At 51.0% G+C, this 23035-nt stretch overlaps 1 protein-coding gene across 12 annotated transcripts in view; it reads right to left on the bottom strand.

Annotated features, from left to right (window-relative positions):
* The window catches only part of NRF1 (nuclear respiratory factor 1), a 55795-nt gene that overhangs the window by 13650 nt on the left and 19110 nt on the right, over positions 1–23035 (bottom strand). For 9 of the 12 annotated variants that reach the window (XM_084504550.1, XM_084504557.1, XM_084504553.1 and 6 more), the window contains exons 6-10: positions 18697–18855; positions 17703–17900; positions 15962–16063; positions 13459–13616; positions 10000–10124 (exon numbers count right to left, since the gene is read on the bottom strand). In XM_084504550.1, the coding sequence (XP_084360676.1) occupies positions 10000–10124; positions 13459–13616; positions 15962–16063; positions 17703–17900; positions 18697–18855 (742 nt within the window). Of the gene's footprint in view, positions 1–7869; positions 8435–8587; positions 9053–9999; positions 10125–13458; positions 13617–15961; positions 16064–17702; positions 17901–18696; positions 18856–23035 lie in introns of those variants that run through there. The other 3 variants (XM_084504551.1, XM_084504558.1, XM_084504549.1) reach the window with 2 other exon arrangements.

The following is a 23035-nucleotide window of genomic DNA, read 5'->3' on the forward strand; positions in this document are numbered from 1 at the left end:
TCTCTTAATTTTTAGAGCCTGCATCTTCTCCAGGACATGCTTTGCACTTTCTGAGGGCAGGTGGCAAGAAGCCCAGCAGCGCCCGGGCGGGCCACCAGCCTCGTGCAGCGCAGCAGAGAGGGGCCCAGGTGAAAGCAGCACGCAGAGGGAAGGTTGGATGCTTTCGGGAACAGATTAAGGACACGGGGTGGGATGGGGAGGAACGAGGCAAATCCTGACTTTGAAACACCACCTCTGTTTTTTGGAAAGGTTCAGAGGAAACCAGTGACTGACGGAAGCACGTGGGCACTCCTGACCTGGAAATTGTGCTTTGCAGCCGTGTCTGGCGTGACCCCGAACGTACCAACCTGCCGAGGGACTCGAGGATGATGAGGGAAGGGCAGCCTCCCCCGGGGAAGCCAGCGAGCAGAAGCCACCACCCCGGCCGGCAGGAAAATAGGGCGATTCCCCTGCAATCTTCCCCGCACAGCTGGTTCCTGGCTGCGGATTACGACTGTCACATGAGCTGCTTTACAGCAAAGCCAAGCTGTCTTGGTGAGCTGAGAAGGTCACTGGGAGACAGGGGCCTCCGGGGACAGACACGCCGCCCTCTGCTGCGGCGGGGATTTACTGCCCGGCGGGGAGAAAGGCGATCCCTCCTGGTCGGAGGGCAGAGAAAAATGGGTTTTACCTCCCAGCCCTCTGCACGGAGAGGGTTAGGGCTCACCCTGGGGAAGGGGAGAGCGGGGATATCCCCGGATCTGGGTCTCGTGCTGCTTGCCAGGCTGTAATTGAGGTGTTGGAGGGCTGTGAAGTGATGGGTTTACCTTCCCTTCCTGGTGCACCACCAACCTTTTGGACACGGCCACCTGAATGTCAGCAGTAAAGGGATGCCAAGGTGGAGGTGCATCTCCCCCAGCACTCTTGCACAAGCTCAGAGCCTCAGAGAATGAATGAGCCAATCCTTCCTCAAAGGCAGCAGCAAGAAACGTCCTCTCCAAACCTAAAACTCTAAAAGAAGGTGCCAGAAACGTCCTCTTCAAACCCAAAACCCTAAAGGAAGTGGCAAAAAAATGTCCTTCCCAAACCTAAAACTTTAAAGGAAGCAAGAAATGCCCTCAAACCTACAGCTCTAAAGGAGGCAGCAAGAAATGTCCTCTTCAAATCTAAAAACTTGAACTGCTGAGCACGGGGCCAGCGAAGAGGAACGGGTTTCGGTTGGAAAAACAGAAGTCTGCGGGTCCGTTTCGGCCTCCTGGGAGAATGAATTAAAGCCTGCCATCTCCATCATCCTGCCACAGGCAGGGCTGGTGGGCAAGGAAAACATTGCTGCGAGCGAGACCGCTCACGTGCTTCGTGCTCGCAGGACGGGGCTCTTTACTATGCCCCAGAGGCACAAGACAGATGGGGTTGTGCTTTTAGGCTCGAAAAATCAGCCCCTGTTACAGAGATCCAACGGAGAGGAGACGTCCAGCCACAAAATGATTCTCAGAGAAAAGCAATCCGGGAACTCAAGAGGTCAGCCTCCGCTAAGAAAGCAGCTGAGGCTGCTTCCAAAGAGGGGCAGGGAGTTTTTTTTTTTAAGGAGCAAACCCTGAGAGTAAAACCGCAGTTGGCTGGGCTCTGCACGTGGGGAGCCCAGGGTCTCAATCGGGGCACGGGCAGGAGGCTGAGCAGCTCTGCAGGGAAGGAATTTGGTCTCATACACAAGTTTATTAGCTTGATAAACACACAGACCGTGCCCCGGAGCACTCAGGAGCTGTGCCTGGGGAAGCCCCAGCTCGCAGGGTACCTCTCCTTCCAGTGGGGTGCCCGGCAGGCAGTGGGGAGGTTCACAACCCCCTTTTTCGTTTCATCAGATGCTTTACACGGCTCCAGCAGCTCGCTGGGATTTCAGCCAGCTTCCCATTTGGCTCAGGTTGCACCCTGCGCCCACGGCTGGCCATTAAGAGCCGGGAGCTGATGATTGCCCCGGGGTCAGAGGAGCCTCCACCCGCTCTGCCCTCGTTTTCCAAAGCAGGAGAGGGTTCCTCGAGCCAGCCCAGCTCGCTGCCACGAGGGTACCTGCTAGGAAGGCAAGGACTGCGCCCTGCTGCCATGAAACAGCAGATTGCAGCCCAGTTCTGTGCCGTGAGGGGATTAGAAACCCCCCCTCCATCTGCCCTGCTGCGCTGTAATCACAATTCCCCAAGCCTGTGGACGGTGCGAGGGGTAAGGGAGGGATGGCACGGGGAGAAAAATGGCAATGGGACTGCAGAAAATGCTGGAGATGTCAGCACTCACCCAACACCACGTGGATGGGGACGAGTGGCACAAGTCTCGCTCTGCCAGCAGGGAAGGGAGGCTGGGACCTCTCCTTTTGGGACCTCTCCTTTTGGGACCTCTCCTTTTGGGGTGGCAGGAGAACAAGCAGAGGTTTGCGCCCTTGGGATCGTGCAGGCAGAGGGAAGCGAGGCAGCACTTGGTCATCTCCTCCCCAGGGGAGATGGAAAACCTTCCAGGGATGGGTTACGACTCCCAACGTCTCACAGGACCCCAAAAGCTGGGGTGGGGGGGCTGCCACACAGCATATATTTGAATAAATTGGTATTTATTCAAATAATATTGTAATTACGTTAAGAAATGGTATTATTTTTATTCCACGTGTGCCTCATCGTGGAAGCACTGAGTAAGGAGCAGCAAGCACGGGCTGGTTTTGATCTCAGCTTAGTTTCCCACTCACCTCATCTAATTTTTGGAGGTCCTGCTGTGCCAACCAAGCCTCTGCTTGGGGTTAGGGTTGGGCAGGAGGAGGAGGAGGCCTGGAAAAATGCTCACAGACACCACACAAACACCTCCGTCCCTTTGCATCCCAAGTTTTGCACTGGAAACAGTGGCAAGCAAGGAAATATTTATCCATCCAGCTCCTTGCCCCCAAACATACTCAGAGAAACCCACAAACAACCTCACCTCTTTTAGCTAAAAGCTTGCCAAAGGGTTCGGATCTCCAGCTCTTGCAGGTACCCCAAAAGCCCCACTGCAACCAAACTATTTTAGGTCCGAAGCTCTTAAATATCCAAGCTTTACAGTCAGGATGCATGCACATCGGGGGCGAAAAACCCTACGATCAACCAGCAGAAAGAAAATACCCTCGAACAAGACCCCATGCACTTTTTAATCATGCATTCAGCTTGGCTAAGTGAACGTGGAGGGGTGTGGAGCTGCCTGATGCCCCCACGTTACGCAGCAGGCAGGGGGAAGGCACCTGCCCTGAGAGCAAAGGTGATCATAAAATGCCCCCAGATGTCCAAAAACACCCCTAAATGTCCAAAAAACACCCCCAGATGTCCTGAGTCAACATCACCATCAGCTGAAACAACTGGCTACGAGCACTGGCACTGGTAAAGTCAAGCAAAAAGCCTCACTAAGAAACCAAAGAATCCCAGAATCAGAGAATATCCCAAGCTGGAAGGGACCCACAAGGTTCATCGAGTCCAGCTCCTGTTTCCACACGGCTCTACCCCAAAATTCAGACCACAGGACTGAAATCCAAACACTCACATTGCTTCAGCTGCCCCGGCCTCTGCTCAGTACGAGTTCTGCACCCAGCAGCTCTTCCTGAACCATGAGAATTGTCGAGGGGCTGTGAGATGAAGGCATAGAGCCTGGATAAATATCCTACAAACACCCCAAATAAAGAGGCTTCTAATTCAGCCTGAATTTCAATCAGACTGCATTTCCAGACAAGCTGCACGTTCATTCAGAGCGTTCCCAGCCTCGTTGCTCTCTGTGATGGAGGGCAAACAAGCGAGGGGAGCTCAGCTGGGGGAAATGGGGAAGGCAAAAACCCCACAGGAGGGAGAAACAGGGCCACTGCTGCAGGAGAGCAGTGTCCCTTCGAGACAAACCTCCAGGAGCAACCACGTCCCTCTGCCCTGAAGATCTCAGGCCAAATAGTCCTTAAAAGCCACCTGCCTTAGCAGAGCTGAGGCTTTATGAAGGGAAAAAAAAAAGGGGAAAAGAAAATGTTTTCTTCCCAACTTGCTGCCTTCTCGCCCAGGATTTCTGTGGTTTGGTCCTAAAGTGCTTGGGGTCACCCCAAATTAAAGCGTTTGGGGTCTCTGCGAATTAAAGTGCTTGGGGTTCCCCAGAAATGAGCCTCCCAAATGCATCAATTCAGGGGACAGATCGAGGAGCAGCGTCACCAGATCTGAATTTTCCGAGGGAAATTCAAGATCCTGAAGCTCTCTGCTACGTGCACGAGGCAGCAGAACTGCTGTGAGCGTTACAGCCGGCATCACACAGCTCCACTTTGCAAAATTCACAGCAAAATTAAAAACCCCTGCTCAGCCCGGCGTCGATACCAGCCCCATTTCCTCTCCCAGCCCAGAACAAAAGGGAACATATTGCAACTGTGCTGAGAGAGGAGGGCTGCTGCCTATTTCTTTAAATGTAACGTTAATGCCTGGTAATCAGCTTTAATTTTTAAACAGGCCCAGCCCTCCCTGTCCATTTCTCCTAATTCAGGACACGTGGAAGGTAAATGGCCTGTGCTTAAACCAGGCCAGCAGGGGCTGTGACAGCTGGGGAGCCTGTAAGGCTCAACGGCCTGCTAAGAGGAATGGATGTCAGAGCTCACCCGGGGAGGGAAACGGGGAGGTTGCTGGAGATGCTGGAAGGTCACCGAGAAGCCCGAGATGAGGTCAGGAGGGGCACGGCTCACCGACTGCATGGAAACTCGACCAAACCATCAGGATGCTAAGAAATGCTGGAAGTGATCGAGCAGCAAAGGACCTGGCGGCGAGTCCCTGTCCCTAATGAAGGTGGTTTTCCCTTTCTGGATCACAAAAAGGCCGAGGAGCAAAGGAAAATGTCTTTTAGGGGACACCTGAGGAGCTCCTGGTGTCTGCCCGGGATGCTGCCTCCTCTCTTTGCAAGCTCGAGGGAGTGTTTCAGAGCTAAAAAAGCAGCCTGGAAGCTTCACGAGATTCTTCACGTGAGATTTGGGCATAGAACAGGAACACACACACAAAAACCAGCAAGAAGGAACCCCAAAAAAAAGCAACAGGCTCTTCCTGGCACTCCTCCGACAGCTCTTTGCAGAGGGGAGACCTGTCAGCCCTCACCTTATACAAATCTCTTCTCCCAAGGAAATCAAATGAGTTTGTGAGCCTCCCTGCCTGAAAAGACAGGCTGCACCCAGAAATTACCATTTGGGGTGGCAGCCAAGGGGCTTCCCGAGGTCACAATGAGCAGGGAAGCCCTCGGGTGCTGTGGCATCCACCTCCTGCTCTAACTCAGCCAAACTCCCAGTGCTGGGAGCAGCCCAGGCCCTGGGCAAAGCTGGCTCTGAGCCTGTGCTGGGGGGTAAAAGAACTGCTGGTGCAGGTGGCGCCTGGTTTGTAGGACCGGAGGGAAAACCTGGCACCCTACAGCACGAGAGGGAGCTGTCGGAGCCACTATTTTTAGCCCCAGTTGGTGGGCAGAGAAATCCTAATCATCAGCGGTGCCAAGGTGTCGAGCCTGGGCCAGCCCCGTGGCTGGAGAGCAGCCTGAGCAGGCAAAGGGTCGTGCCCGAGGAGTAGGGCAGGGCTGCAGCAAAAAGGAGAAGCCCCACGGGAGGTTTAGAGCAAGGAGAGCTGGGCCAGAGCGAGCAGGTAGCACTTAGCTGGTGAGGTTTGGAGCCAACTGGGAGCGAGCATCCTGCAAATCCTTCGCCCCCCGTGGTGCTGGGGAAATCCCGAGCTGGCATCAAAGCTGTGGCTGGTGTTCCCCAACCCCAGCAGCGTGTATTTCCTCAGCAGCCACGCCGGGATTCCCCCAGTGTTGACACAGCAAGGGAAAAGGCATGGAGGAGGTGACAGAGCTGCAGCCGAGCAGCCCCTCTCCACAGGGCACCGGCGGGGAGCTCCGCGTGCTTGACATGGAATAAACGTGGTTGAGCCGAGGCTTGTGCCAGCCCGTTTCACTCAGCATTCATCACGGCCCTGCTGTTGACAAGAATTCATTCATGCCCAGTAATTTGTCCTCTGGGAAACACCTCTCCTCCTTCCTGGAGCTGCTCCACGCACCCAGGACTTCGCTCGCCCGCTCCAGCTCTCCTTGCTGGCTGCCATCGTCCCCTCTCCTGCCCTGCCAGGCGAAACGCACCTGCAAAAATTAAATTCCTGGCTTCTCCTTCAGCTGGTGATTAAGTTGTGCCTGTTTCAGGGCAGCACTCATTAAAAAATAAATGTTTTCCTACCAGGAAGGTGCTAGAGAAAGCTCGACTTCTTGTCTGCCTGGACTCGAGGAGCTCAGCAGCAATTTGCCAAGCTGCTAGCGACTGGTTTGGATCCATCCTCCTTCAAAAGAACATCTAACGGGGAATTTATTATTTAAAGATTGTGACATTCGCAGCAGGTCAGCCTCCCAGCCCCTGCTTTTCCCCTTTTCTCATGCAGAAGAAGCCTCCAGGGATCAGGGTGCTGCACCTCCCTGTCCCCAGGCAAGCAAAAAAACGAGAACAGGCAGCTCCTGGCTTTGCCCTTGGTGGCTCCCTCTGCTTTCACTCTTGAGGAGACGCCTGGAACAGCACCAGAAACGGGACCTGGGCTCCTGCCTTCCCCTCCTGGCTGTGCTTTCACCTGTAAACAGCTCACCCCGAGCCTGCCGGGGCTGGCAGCCGCGCGTTTCCCATCTGCAGCGAGGGTGGAGGCAGGTTTCCACCCACCCCTCCTTGATTTCACGGGGGAAAGCTGGGCAGCCTTGCAGCAATCCAACCACTCCTGGTGCAGAAAGCGCCAAAAATAGGGCAGCTCTGGTGCAACGGGGCTCCCTCATCCTAAATAACCCTACAGGGGCATTGGTTGTGGGGTAGCCTGCAAGATGTGGCCCTGCATTGATGCCTCACCTCTGCTCACAGAAGCACGGAGCCTGCTAATCCCCCTGCTCACGTCAGAGCCCTAATGCTCTCCCCGTGCTTCCATCATGGCTCGGTAATCCTGGCTCACCCCCGGCGCGTCTCCTTTGGTCCTTTCTGAGTTTGTTCTGACGACCAGAGGGGCTGGAGAAGGGCCAAACTCACAGCAGCTGGAGCTTGGAGCCCCTCTTGTCTTCAGAGCAGCTCCCCAAAACGTCGCACTGCACAAATCCACCAACCCCGAGCTCCACGGGACACCAGAGCAGCCTCCTCGGGGCGGCACCGCGCTCTGCTCCAGCCCTGCGCAGGCACAGGGCTTCATCAATATTTAAGCAGCAAGTCAGGAAGCCTGCAGCCAAGGCAGCTTTCAGGATCGATGCCGAACAAAAGGCTGCGGCACGAGGACGGGGAAGCGAGGCCCAGCCTCGGGTGCTGCCACGATCCCATTCACCTGCTGGGAATTTGACTTTAACCCCGGTTATTTCAGACCGAAACATCCGAGGCTTCAACCATGGGGTTGGTGGTTCCAGCATCCCGGCTCGGAGCAGCACAAAACCATAAAGCACTTAGCTCGTTTGACATGGCACTGGGGAGGGAGATCTTATTTCCCCTCGCTGTGGATGTGACCCATCACGAGATTACCCAAAGCCTTTTCGCAGTCAGGCTCCCTGCAACGCTGAGCTTCTTTGTTCCAGCCTCTGAGACGCACGAAAAACACAGAATTTGCCTTTTTTTTTAGCTGGCTTGATTCTCCGGGGTCAGTTAATTGTTACTCGGGTGCCAGAGCGTGGATGGGAAAAGTATTTTATCAAGATAAAACAAAAAAAAAGAGTAATTAAAGCTGGTGGCTGCCATCAAGAACTGAAACACCTTCCCTGACCCCAAGCAAATTCGTTCAACTACTTTCCTGGTTTCTCTACCAATAAATGGGGATAAATTTAGGTCCCTTCCAGGGAAAACTGCACGGGTACGGGATCAGAATCCCTCAGAAACAACCTACGGAAGGGGAATAATCCTAGAGAGAAGCATTTATTGAAAATATTGGTGAGTTAAGACTTGATAAGCAGCAGCGAGCAGGGCTATTTGCTGCTTAATTCCACTGTGGCTCCAGGAGCCCCTTCTGGGTGCCCAGTCGCACCAAATCCCTCTGTCTCCTCTCCTCCCAAGAGGACAGCACCCAAAATATTTCATCCCCACTGCCCCAAGGGACTGAGTGCCCAGGATGATGCTCGCCCTCGCCCCCAGGGTTGTGGGGTATGAAAAGAGGCAGAGCAAACCCTCGGCGACGGCACCAACGCCCGAAAATCCATCCCAGCCCCAGCCAGAGCCAGCAGGAATGGATACCCGCATCTCCTCCGGCCCCAGGGGGGGATAAATTAGCTGGTTACATAAGGAAACGACCGGGCACGGCGCTTCCAAGGGCTGCCCGAGCCCTTCCCCTTAAGGCCGCCGGAGATTAGAGCGAATCGAAGGGTGGAAGCGAGGCGAGGGGCTGCGGGCGAGGCTTTGCACGGAGGAAAACGCTGCAGTCTCTCCCCTTAATGCACTCTAAATCCCAGCTGATTTCCAGCTCCGCTGTTAGAAAAAAAAAAAAAAAAAAAAAAAAAAACACAAAAAACAAAGGAGGAAAAAAAAGCCCAGCATTAATATCGTTTTAATGCACGCTGGGCAAGCGAGGTGGAGTGACTCAGGGCCTGGAAGGGTGGGAGGTGTTGAGGGGAAGCATCCAGAGGAATCCAGAGCGTGAAAGCATTTTGGAAGATAACCAGAAGGAGCTGGGGTGCAGATCTGCTTAAAGGACACCACGGTGCTTCTACAGATCTGCTGCTGCTGCTTTTGAGCATCCAGGCTCAGATTCTCCCTTCGATAAATGCTGCTCGCCCCCCTCACGCCTGGCAGGCAGGGAAATTGAGCCGTGAAATACAACCCAGGGCTGCTCATCCCTCTGCTCTTCCCTCTCTGCATCCCAGCAGCGAGGCCAGGGCTGGCATTTCATTTCTGCTCCCTCTTCAGGCTGGCTGACTCCACAGCAAGAGGCATCGAGCGCAGCACCCTGAGCAAAGCCACTCTTCCTTCCCCTCCACTCCCCCGTTCTCTCTGCCGGCCAAGTGCTGATGTTTTAGGATCAGAGCATTCCCTACGAGACGAGGATTGGGATGGGAGCCAAACCTGATGTCTGACCGAGGAGGATTTCTGCTTGAAATGCAAAGCAACAAGGCAAGAACTCAGCGGTCTGCCCCCTGGCTGCGCACGCATTTTCCCCCTTTAACAATGACAACCCAAATACCTTTTTTTTTTTAAAACACAACTTCAGAGTCCTCATCCTTTCTGCACTTATTTTGATGCCTTTCCTTCTATTCCACCAGAGAGTTCATCCCTTCACTTGGGAAGTGCAGTAAAGGCATCAGAGGGACACAGCGAGACTAGGCAGTAGATAAACAGGCACACCAGTGTGTTCCAGTACCATCCTGAACCAGTTTCCACAATCTTTGTTTTATTCCTTCACTACCTGCTTAGTCTGGATATCTAGGAAAGTCCCCAGAGTTGGAAAAAAGGCGCTGAGTGAGAAGCTCTACAGAAAATCCCCCGAACTAAGCCACTGTGTGGTGGCAAGATGGGAAACGAGGTGGAAGGCAGCACGCCAAGGCTGGCTGCCGAAGGGCGACCGAGCAGAAATCAAGAGCAGCCACCAAGCATAAGGAAATAAAAATAAATAATAAAACAACTGGAGAAGGAAGGAAACGAGTGGGTGATACAACGTTGGCCATACTCTCTGCCACTCCACAGTGAAGTGTTTTGGAGTCAAGTTTGTTATGGCACTGACTAGCGGTGTCAACTGAGTCCTGGGCAGTGTACGGGGACAGAACAGGGAGCAATCCTTCCCCAACAAACTAGGGCTGAAGAAAAAGCTGGTAGAAAGGACAGAAAGAGCCCCCAGAACCAGGGAAGCAAACCAAGTTAGCGCTATCCTTTTGCTCTCTGGGCTTTTAAGTCAACCTGAAGGGAGGCAGAGCTATTTCGCTGGGGAAAACTTGGCATTTCAAGCGGAGAGGAAAAAAAAAAAACCCTAGCTGAGAGCAAAGGAAAAAAAAAGTTAAAAAAAAATAAAACAGAAAGCCAAAACTTTCTGGCAGCCTTACCATTGGCATCTTGGACTCCGGTGAGCGCTCCTACTGCCGCCGCGGTTTCACCAGATAGGACGATCTGCCCTCCACCTTGGAGAGTGGCTTCAGCAAGTGTGGCTACTGCGTGGGCTGCTGCTTCACTGGGGGCACAGAAAAGGGAAGGGGAGGGTTAGGAAGGCCACCAGACAACCCTGCTGCAGCAGGAGCTATTTAACTAGGCACTGGTATCAAGAGAACACACGCAGGAAGGAGGGATTCTCACCAGGGCCTGCTGAAGTTAGCCAGAATGGAAAAATCTACGGTGGAGGAGGAATACAAGGGAATGAGCTGCTTTTGCTGCCTTTTTTTCAGCTTGCATCCCTCTTAGTTAGAATATCCGTGCCTTCTTTAACATCCTTTTGCCCACAACTTTCCTAAAAGCTTTTGGACCATCCGAGCTCGTTATAACACCACGTGGCTCCTTCCTGCCTCTGGCTTCTAGCACAAAACTCACTCTTTTGCCACCGTTTCTCTCCGGATTTTCCAACTCCACCTCTCAGTACGGATTCAGCCAGCTTACCTCGCGCTGCAGAAGGCCCAGAGGTCTACTGTTACCAGGATCACATCAGCAGCTCTCTATTTAGAGAAGACAGAGTACCTCTCCCCAGCCAAGTGGTTTAATAATTCTTTTTAACGAGTGATTGGTAGCTGAGCACGGCATTCTTAAATTTCCTCGCACGAATGAGGTCAGACCAAAGGCCCTTCTAATGCAGCAGCCCTGCTGTGAGAACAGCCAGTATCAGGTATTTAGGAAGGAGTGTGTATGATCCTTCCCTTCCTACACCCTCTCAGCTTCCGACAGTCAGCAGCGTATTGATTTCCTACATCAGAGACTGCATCTGGACCATCAGGTTTGATTTTTTCTAATCCCCTTTGAAACCCATTTATATTTTTTTTTTTTTGCTTCCCCAACATCCTGTGTCAATGAGAGCCACATTTAATTAGATGACGTGTGAATAAAAACGTTGCATTCTGGCAGTCCAAAACCTACTCCCTCAGTCTTGCTGGGCAGCCTGGGCATCTGATAGTGCAAGAAATGGAAAATAACAGTTCCATTCTCATTTTCCTCGTGACTTCATAAGACTTCCAGTAATCTCTTTTCCAAGCTGAAGAGACAGAGCCCACTCGCTGTGGAAGGGCTCTTCCTGGCTTCCTGACCAGTCTTGTCCTTTTCCAGACTTTTTCTAAACGTAAGACATTGTTTGAGGGGTGTGTGTGACCATTTCTCACACTATTTGAGATGTAGATGCACTGTGGGTTAGCGCAGTGGCCTGATCCTGCCCTGCTCTCTACGCCCTTCCCTGTAATTCCTAATATTCAACTTACTCTTTCTGACAATCCCTGCTCAGCAGGGATTCTTGGAGCTTGCTGAATGCTAACTGGTAACAAACAGTTCCTCGTTGGGTCTATGCAGGAGATATTTCTTCACACATGGGTTATTTGGCATGGATTGAGATGATGTTCTATTTGCCATTTCGTCGTACAGTCCGGGTGCTGTGAGCATCCTTCAACAACCGTTCAAACTCCTCCAGACCCCTTGGATAAATATTAGCTACTCAAGGCATATTTTCATCTCTAAATAGCTCCTCTATCATTCACAGCAGCTCTTAAGCACTGTTACTGAGCCAGAATATTTTCTTGTTCTGCCTCCCTATCCCTTTTGGTTAATGTCTCTTCTGAACGTGCAGCTACGTGGAGGCAGAGTGCAGGAAGGCCAACTACAACAGAGCAAACCTGGGGGTAAACCCAGACTTCCTGCTGTAACACTATTTTCCAGATGTTGCACGCTTACTTGAAGCCACTTCCAAGGGCAATTCAGCATTTTAATCATTCATTAAGGCTGCAGCCCTGAAAATAATGATGATCATACAGCATAAAAGCTGTGCCCAGTTACAGCGTGCTCCACAAACACTAATTAGTTCAGATCAATTAATTAATGTCCTCCTATACTAGGAGGCCCCATACTTCCCATCCTCAAACCTGGCAGAGCTGGAAGAGCTGTTAGCTCTCAAGGAATTGCTAAGATCTTCCTACAGGTAGGGGAAAGATCACAGTCCTACTCCCACAGCAGTGTTTGGTGGCAAAGAAAAGAGAGCACCTGTTCCACGTGGAAGGTTTGGGGGGCAAGTCGCCCAGAACTTCTTAAATGCAGGAGAAAGAACTGCTCGTTGTGACCTTAAGAGCCAGAACCAGTAGCAATGGGACAAAATTAAACTGAAAGCACACTGGTTTCAGAAAAATTTCTCAAAAGTACAGAGAAAAAAAAATCTACCAACTAGAAACGTGCAGGATACAGATCCTGCAAGCCAGATTCCAGGAGACTGGACTTTTTTTTTTCCTCTAACTCCATGCCCAGTTACTTTATCTGTTTTTACAGTGTCCTAAAAAATCACTTAGTTTTAAAAGGCAATTTTACAGTGGAACTATTAATAAAAATAATCCTACTCAATCAGCCTCCTATAGAAGTAGAAAAGAACATACCTGATGGACTTGAATCTGGATCACAAACAGAAACAGTTCTAGGGGTGTTTGCAGTTCAGTTGCAACAGCAATTTGGAAGCCAGCTGGTGATGGACCCCAGGATCAAGGTGGCTGCTTTATTTATTTGTGATCCCTGCATAGCATGGTTTTGGAGCTCTACCCCGAGTACCAGAGCTGTGGGCTTGTGTCTTGTCCCAGGCCGTGGCTGCTCAGCCTTTACTCTAACAGCCTTTAGTCCAAAATCCCGATTTGGATGAGGAAAATGTTTTGCCCCCCACCTTAGAATCACAGAATTGATTCTGTGATTTCACACCTCAGCAGCGTGAAACCTCCTGCGCTACTGGGGCTGATGCCACGTCCTGTCCTGCTCCCTCGGGATGCAGCCACAGTGTGCCCCAGCCACTTGCAGGTCTTAAGAACATGAAGCAAAGCTTAAACAGCTCCCCAGAGCTGAGCAAGGACTGCTTCCTGCTGCACGGACCTGCAGAGAACTGAACTTTACCACCTTTACCTGTTGGCACACTGAGCACAACGTTCTGTTTTCTGATGAGTGACCAAGGCAGCACACAACTGGTGAAATTTGGCCTTTTAGTTAGGAACTGTTACTAATTCTGATGGATACACAGACCAGCGTACCAAAAGGCACTATCAGCACGTTAGGACTCTTATCAGCAAGCTCAGCCCTGTAACCGGACCCCTGCTGAACCCAAACCATTCAGGGGGTACAGTTACCACCTACCGTTTCCTCTTTCAGGAAATTTCCATGTCAGGCTGCTCCTACTGTTACAGTGGAAACTGAAAACTATCCTGCAGACTCCTGTACACATGCTGAACTAGGAATTTGCTATGAAAAAGCCTCCATGGGACTGCAGAGAGTGTCTTTTTACTGTCAGAGTGAAAACCTAGAAGAAAGCAGCCGCGTGCAGCCTTCTAGCCTTCTCCTCTCTCCCGTACCTGTTGAGTGCCATGGTAACAGTTGCTCCTTGCTGCATCTCCTGAGATGCTGCCACTGCTGCTTCTGCTAACGATGCCACTGCCTGCGTGGCCTCCGATGCCTGCGTCGTCTGGATGGTCATCTCACCCCCCTGTAGCGTTGCCCAGTTCTGCTCCACCTACGGAGGAAGAAAAAGAAGAAAGGTCCCAGGATATGAAGCCATCCCGTGAAACGAGGAAGTCAGATAGTTTTGAGAAGTCTTTGGAGAACCCTGCACGTACTCTGACTCTCTCCCAGAGACTCTGACAGGGAAAACAGCTGCTATTCTGCACACGTTCAACCTTCAAGTGAGAATTTTAGTTCTCGTGCACATGAAAGGTGCCCCCCTAAACATCTGTGAAGCACCTCACGCTCCCACAAACCCCTTTTATTCAGCCATGCCCACCAGAAAATGGGACAGCAGTCAGATCACTGCCTGCCAGGCACTTTTTAAAGCAGCCACACTGCTGTGGTGCTGGAAGCTCAGCACAGATCACTGTGCCACAGGGCAAAGGGCTGCAAGTGCTTCCCTGTTTCCATTTGTCTGCACCCATCCCATCATTCTGGGGGACCATGTTCCCATTTAGGATTTATTTGTGCTGGACTTGGCTGAAGCTCACCTAAAGCTCACAACTGGAACTTGTTTTGCTGCAGTAATGCACTTAATAAATGAAAATGGCCATCCCCAACTGCTTCACTCTCCTGTGCCCACAGCTGAACCTGGGCAAAAGGATTCAAAGCAGGGAGGAAGCAGCAACAGGGTGTTGAGACAAGGTGAAAAGAAGCCAAGATAAGAGAAGGCAAAATCTTTTAGGCAAGAAGGAACCAAGTCTGAGTGCCTCGAGAGGAAGAAGTCGCAGATGGGAGGGTTCTCAAGTGAGTTGGACAGTTTGTGCTGCTCCCTAGCCAGGCTGAAACCAAAGCAAAGCGAGCCCGAGCAGGGAAAGGCACCCTTCCTTCCCAGCACCATGCAGCAGGAGAACATCCATATATTCTGCAAATACCTGTATGTATTCAGCAGTCAGCTGAATGAATCAGCACCCTGCAAAACGCCTAGGCTGTTTCAAAACAGGGAAGGAGTAAGGCCTGGAAAGGGAGGAGGAATTGTCCGGGCCCTTCTCTGCACCAACACAAAAGTCGTGCTGCTGAGATCGTAGCAAGCACCCCTGCTCCGTGTTGCTCTGCATCCTATAAACACCTCTGCTTACTCAGAGCTAACTCACATCTCCATTCAGCATGACAGCAAGGCAGAAACATCCTTAGATATGCTGCTAACAGGCTGTGAATTAAGCTGCACACAGCAATCCCGGACATTCACCAATGAAAAAAACTTTAGTATCTTTATTTCATTCAATATCTCTTAAACATTTAATTTACAGGAGGACCTAGGTGCCTGTGCTCCCTTAATTTCTGTTTGTCCCTCTGAAAATTTTTCTTCCAGGTGTCAAGAGACATCTGAAGAGGGTTCTGAAAACCCTCAAAGTACTTCAAGGTCACAGCCAGGCTGCTTCCCTTTGCTTCCCAGCTGGAAACAGGGTCTTGTGCAAAACAAAGCTGTTCTGTGCTGCCACCTGTCGCCCTGAAAGCCTCCCTTGCACAGAGCTGACCAGACCCCACTGCTCCTGCACAAACCGTCCGCAGCCAGGCAGCCTGGCATGCAGCAAAGGGGCAGAAAGCTGCCTGCAGCCTCAGGGATTTACAGGGGAGTTAGTGGGAAAAAAGTTAAAAAAAAAAAAAAAAAAAAAAAAAAAAGTTTCCTCGTGGTCTTTAAACTTTTATTAACGTGATTAAAAAAAAAAAAGAAGTGGAAAAAATAAACGCATGCAAGTGTGAGAGGTCAGATTTGAGGGCTGAAGTGGTCTGGTGGAGACCTCAGCTGAAGCTTTGCCCAGTTTTAGAGCACTGGAAGAAGCTTTCACAGTACGTGGCACAGTACTGTGCTCCGTGGTACCTCATGCTGTCTCAAATATAACGAGCATTTATGAAGCTCTCTCCGGTATTCACTTGCAAACCTCTCTAAAAGCTGCAGAAGAAGAGTCCCAGTTTGTTCAGAGATCAGTAGCTGAAGAATCACACCATTTGCCCACAGCCATGCAATGTCCTCTGCTAACCACAGGCTCAGGATACCCCAGGTGTCACCCCCAACCCTGAAGTGGCAAAGCTCAGGATCTGGAGCACACGTGAAACAATTATCCCAAACAAATACAGAAACATGGATTTGTGTAGCTAAGTCTCTATCTGCTAGAGCAGATCTCCCAGAATTAACATACAGGACATTAAAACGGGATGAATTTCAGAACTGAGGCTTCTGCCCTAATTGTTTGTGTGCTCCTGAGTCAAAACAACAACAGCTCAGCACTTTGTATGTGAAATTTCATACGGTTTCGTATATTTTAACCCTGAACACTGCAGGCTTGGTGTTTTTTTGTGACTTAACTGTGACAAATATTTCACTTTGTCAAATTCTTTGTCAAAAACCCTTACCTCTCCGTCGGTCACTGCGGAGTAATTGACTTGTGCGACGGTGACCGTGGTAGGCAACTCGGAGGCATCAGCCAGCGTGGCAACTGTAGCACCGGTGCCAACCTGCAGGAGCCAACAAGATGCAGCTGAAGACGTTTGTTATTGCAGGGAAACGTCCATATCATTCAGACAAAGCGACAGGCAAACGCTCTCAGGTTACAAGGCACAGCATCTACAGAGAATAATAGTGGTGGGCAGAGCTCACGGAAAATCCTGAGCTGTCTCCAAGGGGAAAAAATAACATGTTAAAGCAGTGTCAGCCTGCAGCAGCTTCAAGAGTGGGGACAGGGCCCAGAAGCAAGCTTTGCACAGCCCTTGTGCTGTCCTCTAACCACAGACCCTCACTGGTTTCCTAGCCTTGTAAAGAACTGCTGCAGGATACCACTGCCTTTTTCAGGTGTGAGCAGGGTGCACAGGTGGAATCAAGAAGCTTCTCCCACCCCGTGGATGTCATGTAAAAAAAAAAAAAAAGAAAAAAGAAAGAAAAAAAGGCAAAATCTGGGAGATTTGCAGCTTTGTTTCTAAGCAGAATTAAACCTGTAGGTGCTATAAAGTCGATGGGATCTCAGGTGCTGGGCACCTAGGAGAACGCTATCAAAAGGAAAATGTCTGTTAGCGGGTGAGCAAACAGCCAGCTTGGCAGCTCTGCTGGGCCTTGGGGGAGCAGAAGGCTGGGCCAATTCACTGAAAAGCTTTCATTTGAAAAGCAAACAAGAAAACAAAAGCAAAACAAAAATAAAGTCCACGTCCTGAGCTGCCAGAAGCTGCTGCCCCACATGGAGAAGGGAATACAGCAGCAGCAACTTCTGCTCTGAATCCCCTAAAGCAGTCTAACAAACATCCTTCCCTCAGGGGGCGGCTTAAGAATTACTATATTTATATCTTACAGGCTTCAGGTGTAAGAGCAGGGGATACAGAAGCACCTAATGCCGTGGATTAAGACAGATTTCATGCCATTAAAGAAAGGCAGTCCCATCACGTTTCCTCCTGTCACTTCATCCCATGGCCACCACAGGTTCTGTGTGGCCACGTGAGCCGTGTCTCTGTTTGTGAACAGGGATAGGAGCAGGTGTGAGCAACAAAGTTGTGTTTTTGCAGTAGAGAATTACTTCTCTGTATTCCAAGGTAGTTGTGTAGTCATAATAAGAAGTGCTAAGTAGATAAGTGGACAGTAGAAGGCCTCACTGTTCCAAAATAAAGTAGAAGCTTGAGGAAAACAGGCTGAGCAGTGTGAGAACAGTAAAACAAAGATCCCAAGTTCTCAAAACATAAGAAAGGAGAAAGTAAAGGGTTGAAAAGAAGAAAAATTGTACATATCTGGTATAGAGGAGCATCGACTAGCTTGTGAACCTGCAGTACTCAGCCAGGCATCGGGTAATAGGGAATAAAAGGTTATGATTTATTCACTAAAACGCGTTCCTGATTGGCAGGATGCCCACCACTGCAATCGTGAATAAAATAGCTTCACAGAAGATCCTGTCTGAAGAAAATTATTTGAGATGCTTCTCACAGCAGAGAAGAGAGAGGATGGGACTTCTCCTTTGAGCATGAGCGCTGGCTTAATGATAAGAGATTGATAAAGAGAATTCCTGACGGACAAGGCAAGCTACCAAAAGGAGGGGTTTGCTCTGAACCACCTCCTAGAGGCATGCGAGTTGATCCTGAGCCAGCCGTGCTGGGAATGCTGGAGGGCTTTGCTCACCTGGATGAGGGACACGGTGCCATCGGGGTTGCTGAAGGTTTGTACCACTGTCTGCGAGGGCACCAGGTGCGCGATGCTGTGCGTGGTCGTGGTCTGCTGCTGTGTCTGCTGGTCCTCGAAGGCGTAGAGCAGGTCCTCACGGCCGTGCTGCTTGTAGCAGTTCTTCACGATAGTCCGCAACGCCTGGGTCCACGACACCTGCCAGGAGAATCAGGAAGGAGTTGAGAGCCTGTAAAAACTTCCCTGAATCATTTCAATGCTGCTGCTGCTGTGATTTGCGTGCTTACCTTGACTGGGTGCTTTTCAATAAATCTTCAAACAAAAAATGCCCCCAGTACCTAATCCCTCCATCCCCAGAGCTCAGAAACTACCCTGAAAGCCACTGCGTTTCTGTGCATGGACACAGAACGAGCACTCTTGACCAAGGGAAAGGGCATATTTCTCAATCACGTGCATCTCTGCCTTTCAAGGAATCTTGAAGAATTGAGGCCAACACACAGAAAATCACCTCCACCTTGAAAGAGCTGAGGACACAGCGCCTTTTGATGACACGGAGCCATTTCCAGCCCCCAGACATCCCTCCCCACCCAACCAGATCTGCATCAGCGCTGCCCTCACACCCTGGTAGCCTCTTTTTGAGGGTCTCCTTGTGACAGGTTGGCGGCAACATCACCTGCGGAGGATCCAAAGCTGAAACTGATACCCAAAACCTTTTCACCCTTTCTCTCACTTCTTTTTTTTTCCTGGCTCCACCACACATCTTTGATCACTCCCATTAAGCACAAAGGCCCCTCAGGATGGGACAGGAACCCCTTCAAGGGCTTCATGAGGCCACGAAACAGACTCTGTAGGAAATTAACTGCATACTTGGAGAGTTGACTGGTCTTAGGCTGCTTCAGAAGGCCACAGAGATGAGCAGATTTTGCAGCTAGCATAGGGAAAGAAAAACATCTCCCACGAAAGCTGAATGCAGACAGACCCGTGGGCTACCCACCCGCTGCTTCTGTTCCTCCGTGCGGACATCGCTGCGGACGTTGGCCCACGGGATGTCCTCAGGCCACCAGATGGGCTTGCAGCTCTCCTTGCCCCAGCCCGGCTTGCCGCGACCCGTGGAGTATTTCAGCATCTCCGGGATGAAAGCTCGCAGCTGTGCCTGGAACGAAGCACATAAGGTGATGTTTAGGGACACAGTTCTGGTAGTTTGGAGATGCACAGTGCAATGTTATTGCATTTCCATTCCTGTTGGAACCACGAACTGGAAGAGGCCGGCATGCCCAGGACAGACCAACAAATCCTGTGCCATCTTCTCCCGAGTCTCAGCTGAGAAGAGCTCACTAGATTACGGAACAGCAGAAATAAAATGAATCCAGCTAGAATAAGGCAAAACACACGCTGCATTAGCACATTTTTTGGTTCAAACGCTACCACGAAGAGAGCTAATCAACCTGAAAGGGGAAGAAAATGATTAGAGCAATGCAGGACAGAAAAAAAATAACATTGTGTCCCTACAGCTGCAAGAACTCTATTTGAGCAGCTGTACATTTTATGGGGATGTTGCAAAAAGGACAGAGCTTCAGGGAGCTTCTCCAACTTAAAGACACTCTTACCTGTTCTTCCCTACCCCTGCAGAACATGACACCCACTGGACTGATTTTCTGAATCTGTTTTTAGCTTTTCCCCCAGCAGGGACACCTTTCAGCCCAGTTGTGCTTTTCCTTAGCACCCACAAACACCGGCCAGCTGCTGACTGCCTTTACCATCAGGAGACCCTGCCTTAGAAAGAGAGATTTGGCGCAGCAAATTGAGCTGGCATTCCTTTGAATCATTAAAGGGTTTATAAAAATCACACAGGGTGCTGTGGCACGTTTGGGTTTTGTCCTGGGCACTGCCTGGAGGTGCAGGAGGAGGTTGGTGCAGCTGTAGGGCTGAGCAGGGAGAGCACAAGTGCACACACCAAGATAAAATGTGTTAACTTCAGGCTAACTAGATGCATTTCTCAGTGCCTCCCTGCTTCCCTTCGGAGCTTGCCATAAAGCCATTTGAGTTGTGCTGTCCTGGAGTGCAATATCTGTCAGAGGAACGGGAGGCTGCAGAGTTCCTGACCCTGCTGAAGGCACCAAGAGCTGCAGCAGCTCTTCGAGGCCAGAGCCCAGCCCCAAGATGTGACGTTGGGCTCTGGTTTGCAAATCTAAGGAGAAAAACTGAAGTGTGTTTTGATAAAAAGCAAACAATTCATTTGAACGCATGACTTGCTGCTTGCACAGTTCGCAGCAGTGGCTAGGGACCTTAAAGGGAATAAAAATCTGGTTTACTCGTGGGTCTGGACATGATGTGTCTGCTGCCACCCTAAAAGAACCTCTGCTGCTCAGCAAAGCGGCTGCATTTCAGCCCTTCCATCATTTCTGAGCTAACAGCAAGCCCAGGAACGGGTCAGAGCCTGCTAGAGATGGAGCAGCCCCTCTGGAGCAGCCCCCACCACCCCATGGGCATCCTCAAGCAGCTCAGGGCCGGTGAACCAAACCCCAATTTATAAAAAGGGCAGAGAAAAGCCAGCAGCTCGCTCGTGCACAGGTCAACCACTGTGGTGCCTTCCCTTCCAGCCCAGGACACAGCCTCCAGGTGGGTGAGGTTTGCTTGGCTCAACAAACCTGCTGATGGCATCGAGTCGCCCAGTGCAACAACGGTTAAACATCTTCCCAGAATCGCTGCCTGCGAGCCCTGCTCCTTGTTAACAGATGGATTAATTACTGGTCCCGGGGAGTTCAGCAGCTCCAGCGACTCAAGGCACTCGTTAAGGAGGGCTCGCCTTTAATCCGCCAGGGAGACAATCAGCGGCGACGCCCGCAGCCTGCTCCAGCGCCAGGACGTCTCTAATTAGTGCTGTAACGAGACCTCAGCCCGGCAGCTCGCAGGGGTGAGAGACAAAGACCCCGCGTGTCTCACCCTCTGCAGTCTGGGGGAGCCACCTTTCTGCTGGCTGCAGCCACAAACCAGCCAAAAAGCAAGTTTCTTCCCCAAAAGCACGCAGCTCGCTCCTGTTTGCGCCTGGAAAAGGTTCCTGTCATCTCCAGCATCAAGAGAAACCGTAGGAAAGTCTCCTCGACTGCTGAAGTGCCCCCACCGACGCCCTGCACGGAGGGGTCTGCTCACAGATTTATTTATTTTTTGTGCAAATCTCCCTTTTTTTCCACCCTGAAAGTGCGGTCAGGTCATAAATAGGAATCGCTGAGGAGTTCTAAAGGGTCAGAGGGGTGTGTTTGGGGACCAGGCAGGATCACCACTGCTTGCTCTTGTTGGAAATGATGCAGGTTTTGAGCTTTTGAGCTGAAACACTGCAAAAGCAGGATTATTCTCTCATCCTGGGGTGCCTCCACTGAGAAACAGGGATGCTCTCCTTCCTCCACCCCACTGACCTGCAGGCATCGAGTATGATTTTTGAGGCCAAGACAAGCTTTGCTGGCTTGTGTAAGCACCCTGAGAACCACAGGTGCGCGTTAGGTTAAGAAAAGTGAAGTTAAAGAACAAAAAAAGTGAAAATTAAAGTGACATTAAGGAACAAAATGCCCCTTGAGAAAAGGACGGACAACTTCTTGTGCCTCTCAGCGAGAGCTGACTGATGCTCTGGCCTCAGCATCACCCAAGCTTCCTCCTTAATGCTATCAGAGAGCCACAGAGAACACCGAGGCTGAGTTTTTATACGAAGCTCAGCTCTGCCATGGCATGCACGTCGCCAAAGCCCGTAAAGCAACGAGTCACCTCTATAAAATGGCTCCAGGGGAAGAGCCCCGCTGCAATGTCTTGTTTTTTGCACAGCTGAGGTGGGTGATGCTCTTTGCTCAGAAGCATCTCTGCTCAGCAGAGGCTTTATTTCCCTCTAGACCACCGAGGAGGCAGAGCAATTAACCAGGGAGCGATTTTCGCCTCCCATTTTGAGGAGCCAACGCCTCTGCCACCTGCCTGCAGCTGCTCAGAGACACCTCTGAATTGTGCTGCCCAATTTCTACCCGTAAATATTTTGGTTTTCCATGGGCTTTGTAGTATTTAATCGAAAAAAAGCTCGTTTTTTGTTTGCAGATAAAGAGAATTCCATCAGCAGCTCCAGGAATCCAAAATCCTACAAAAACCAGCAGCATCTCCTTCCACGCACCAGGCTGCAGGGATTTGGGAGCCAGCATCCCCACCACCTCCTCTAACTGATGTATTTCAAACCCCATTGTGGCAAAAAAAAATAAAAGTTGACAGTATTGCAGCTTTACATGCTCAGCTTCTCTGTGTTGTGTTTCTATTTTAAAAGCCTGGCCCTGAGTCTGGCAAAGACTACGCAGCAGCTGGAGTCCTTCAGGAGCAAAATTGTCTCATACCCACCACTCGCACCATCCTTACTGCCTGAATTTTGCCAAGGAGGAACACCTGCTGCGCTGTGAAAACCCGAGCCTGTAGTCCTGTCAGTTAAATCTGCTGATCTGTCCTCAGACGGCCTGCGGGCGGCTCCAGGATCTGAGATTTATAAAGAAGACTTCCAAAATGTGAGGCTGCCCCCAGCCCCAGCCAGCCTGGCCTTGGGCATCCCCAGGGATGGGGCACCCCCAGCTCCTCACCACCCTCAGAATAAAGAATTTCTTCCTGATTTCTAATCTAAACCTACTTTCCTCCAGATTAAAGCCATTTCCCCTGCCCTCCAGACACAGAGTCCTTCCCCAGCCCTCCTGCAGCCCCTTCAGGCCCTGGCAGCCCTCTGGGAGCTCTCCCTGGAGCCTTCTCCCTGCTGAGCACCCCCAGCTCCCTCAGCCTGGCCCCACAGCAGAGGGGCTCCATCCCCTGAGCATCCTCCAGCACCCCAGATCTTTCTCCTCAGGGCTGCTCTCCACCCAGCCTGGATTTTTGTTTGGGATTGCCCCAACCAGGCCCACCTCGCCCTGCCCACAGCTTAGGAAAAGCCTTCACGAAGCTGTTTGGATTCAGATATTGGAAGGAAGAAGGCTATTCCTAACGGGGGGCTTGTTTTACCCTAACTCAGAACGGGAGGGCTTGAGATAAGAGGCTCCAAGTTGCTGAGCTGTTGCATCAGCAGGCTGCGTGCTTGATGACAGAGCGCCCTGGAAAAAATACAGAGGGGGGAGGAAAAAGGATTTCTGGTGTAACAGTTCTACAAGGAGCCTGGGAACGCAGGAGTGGTGCATCTGGGAGAGAAAAAAAAAAGGAAGAAAAAAGCTCTGCCAGCAACTACTGCCTTAGATGGGAGAGCTGCTTCACACATGGACACACAAAGCAACCAAACCCCAGGGGCAACGTGGCTCGGCCAAATCTTTGTGCAAGGTTTCCTGAAGACCAAG

The sequence above is a fragment of the Aythya ferina genome (genome assembly GCF_964211825.1).
Source record: "Aythya ferina genome assembly, chromosome: 1".
In the NCBI taxonomy this organism is placed as follows: domain Eukaryota; kingdom Metazoa; phylum Chordata; class Aves; order Anseriformes; family Anatidae; genus Aythya; species Aythya ferina.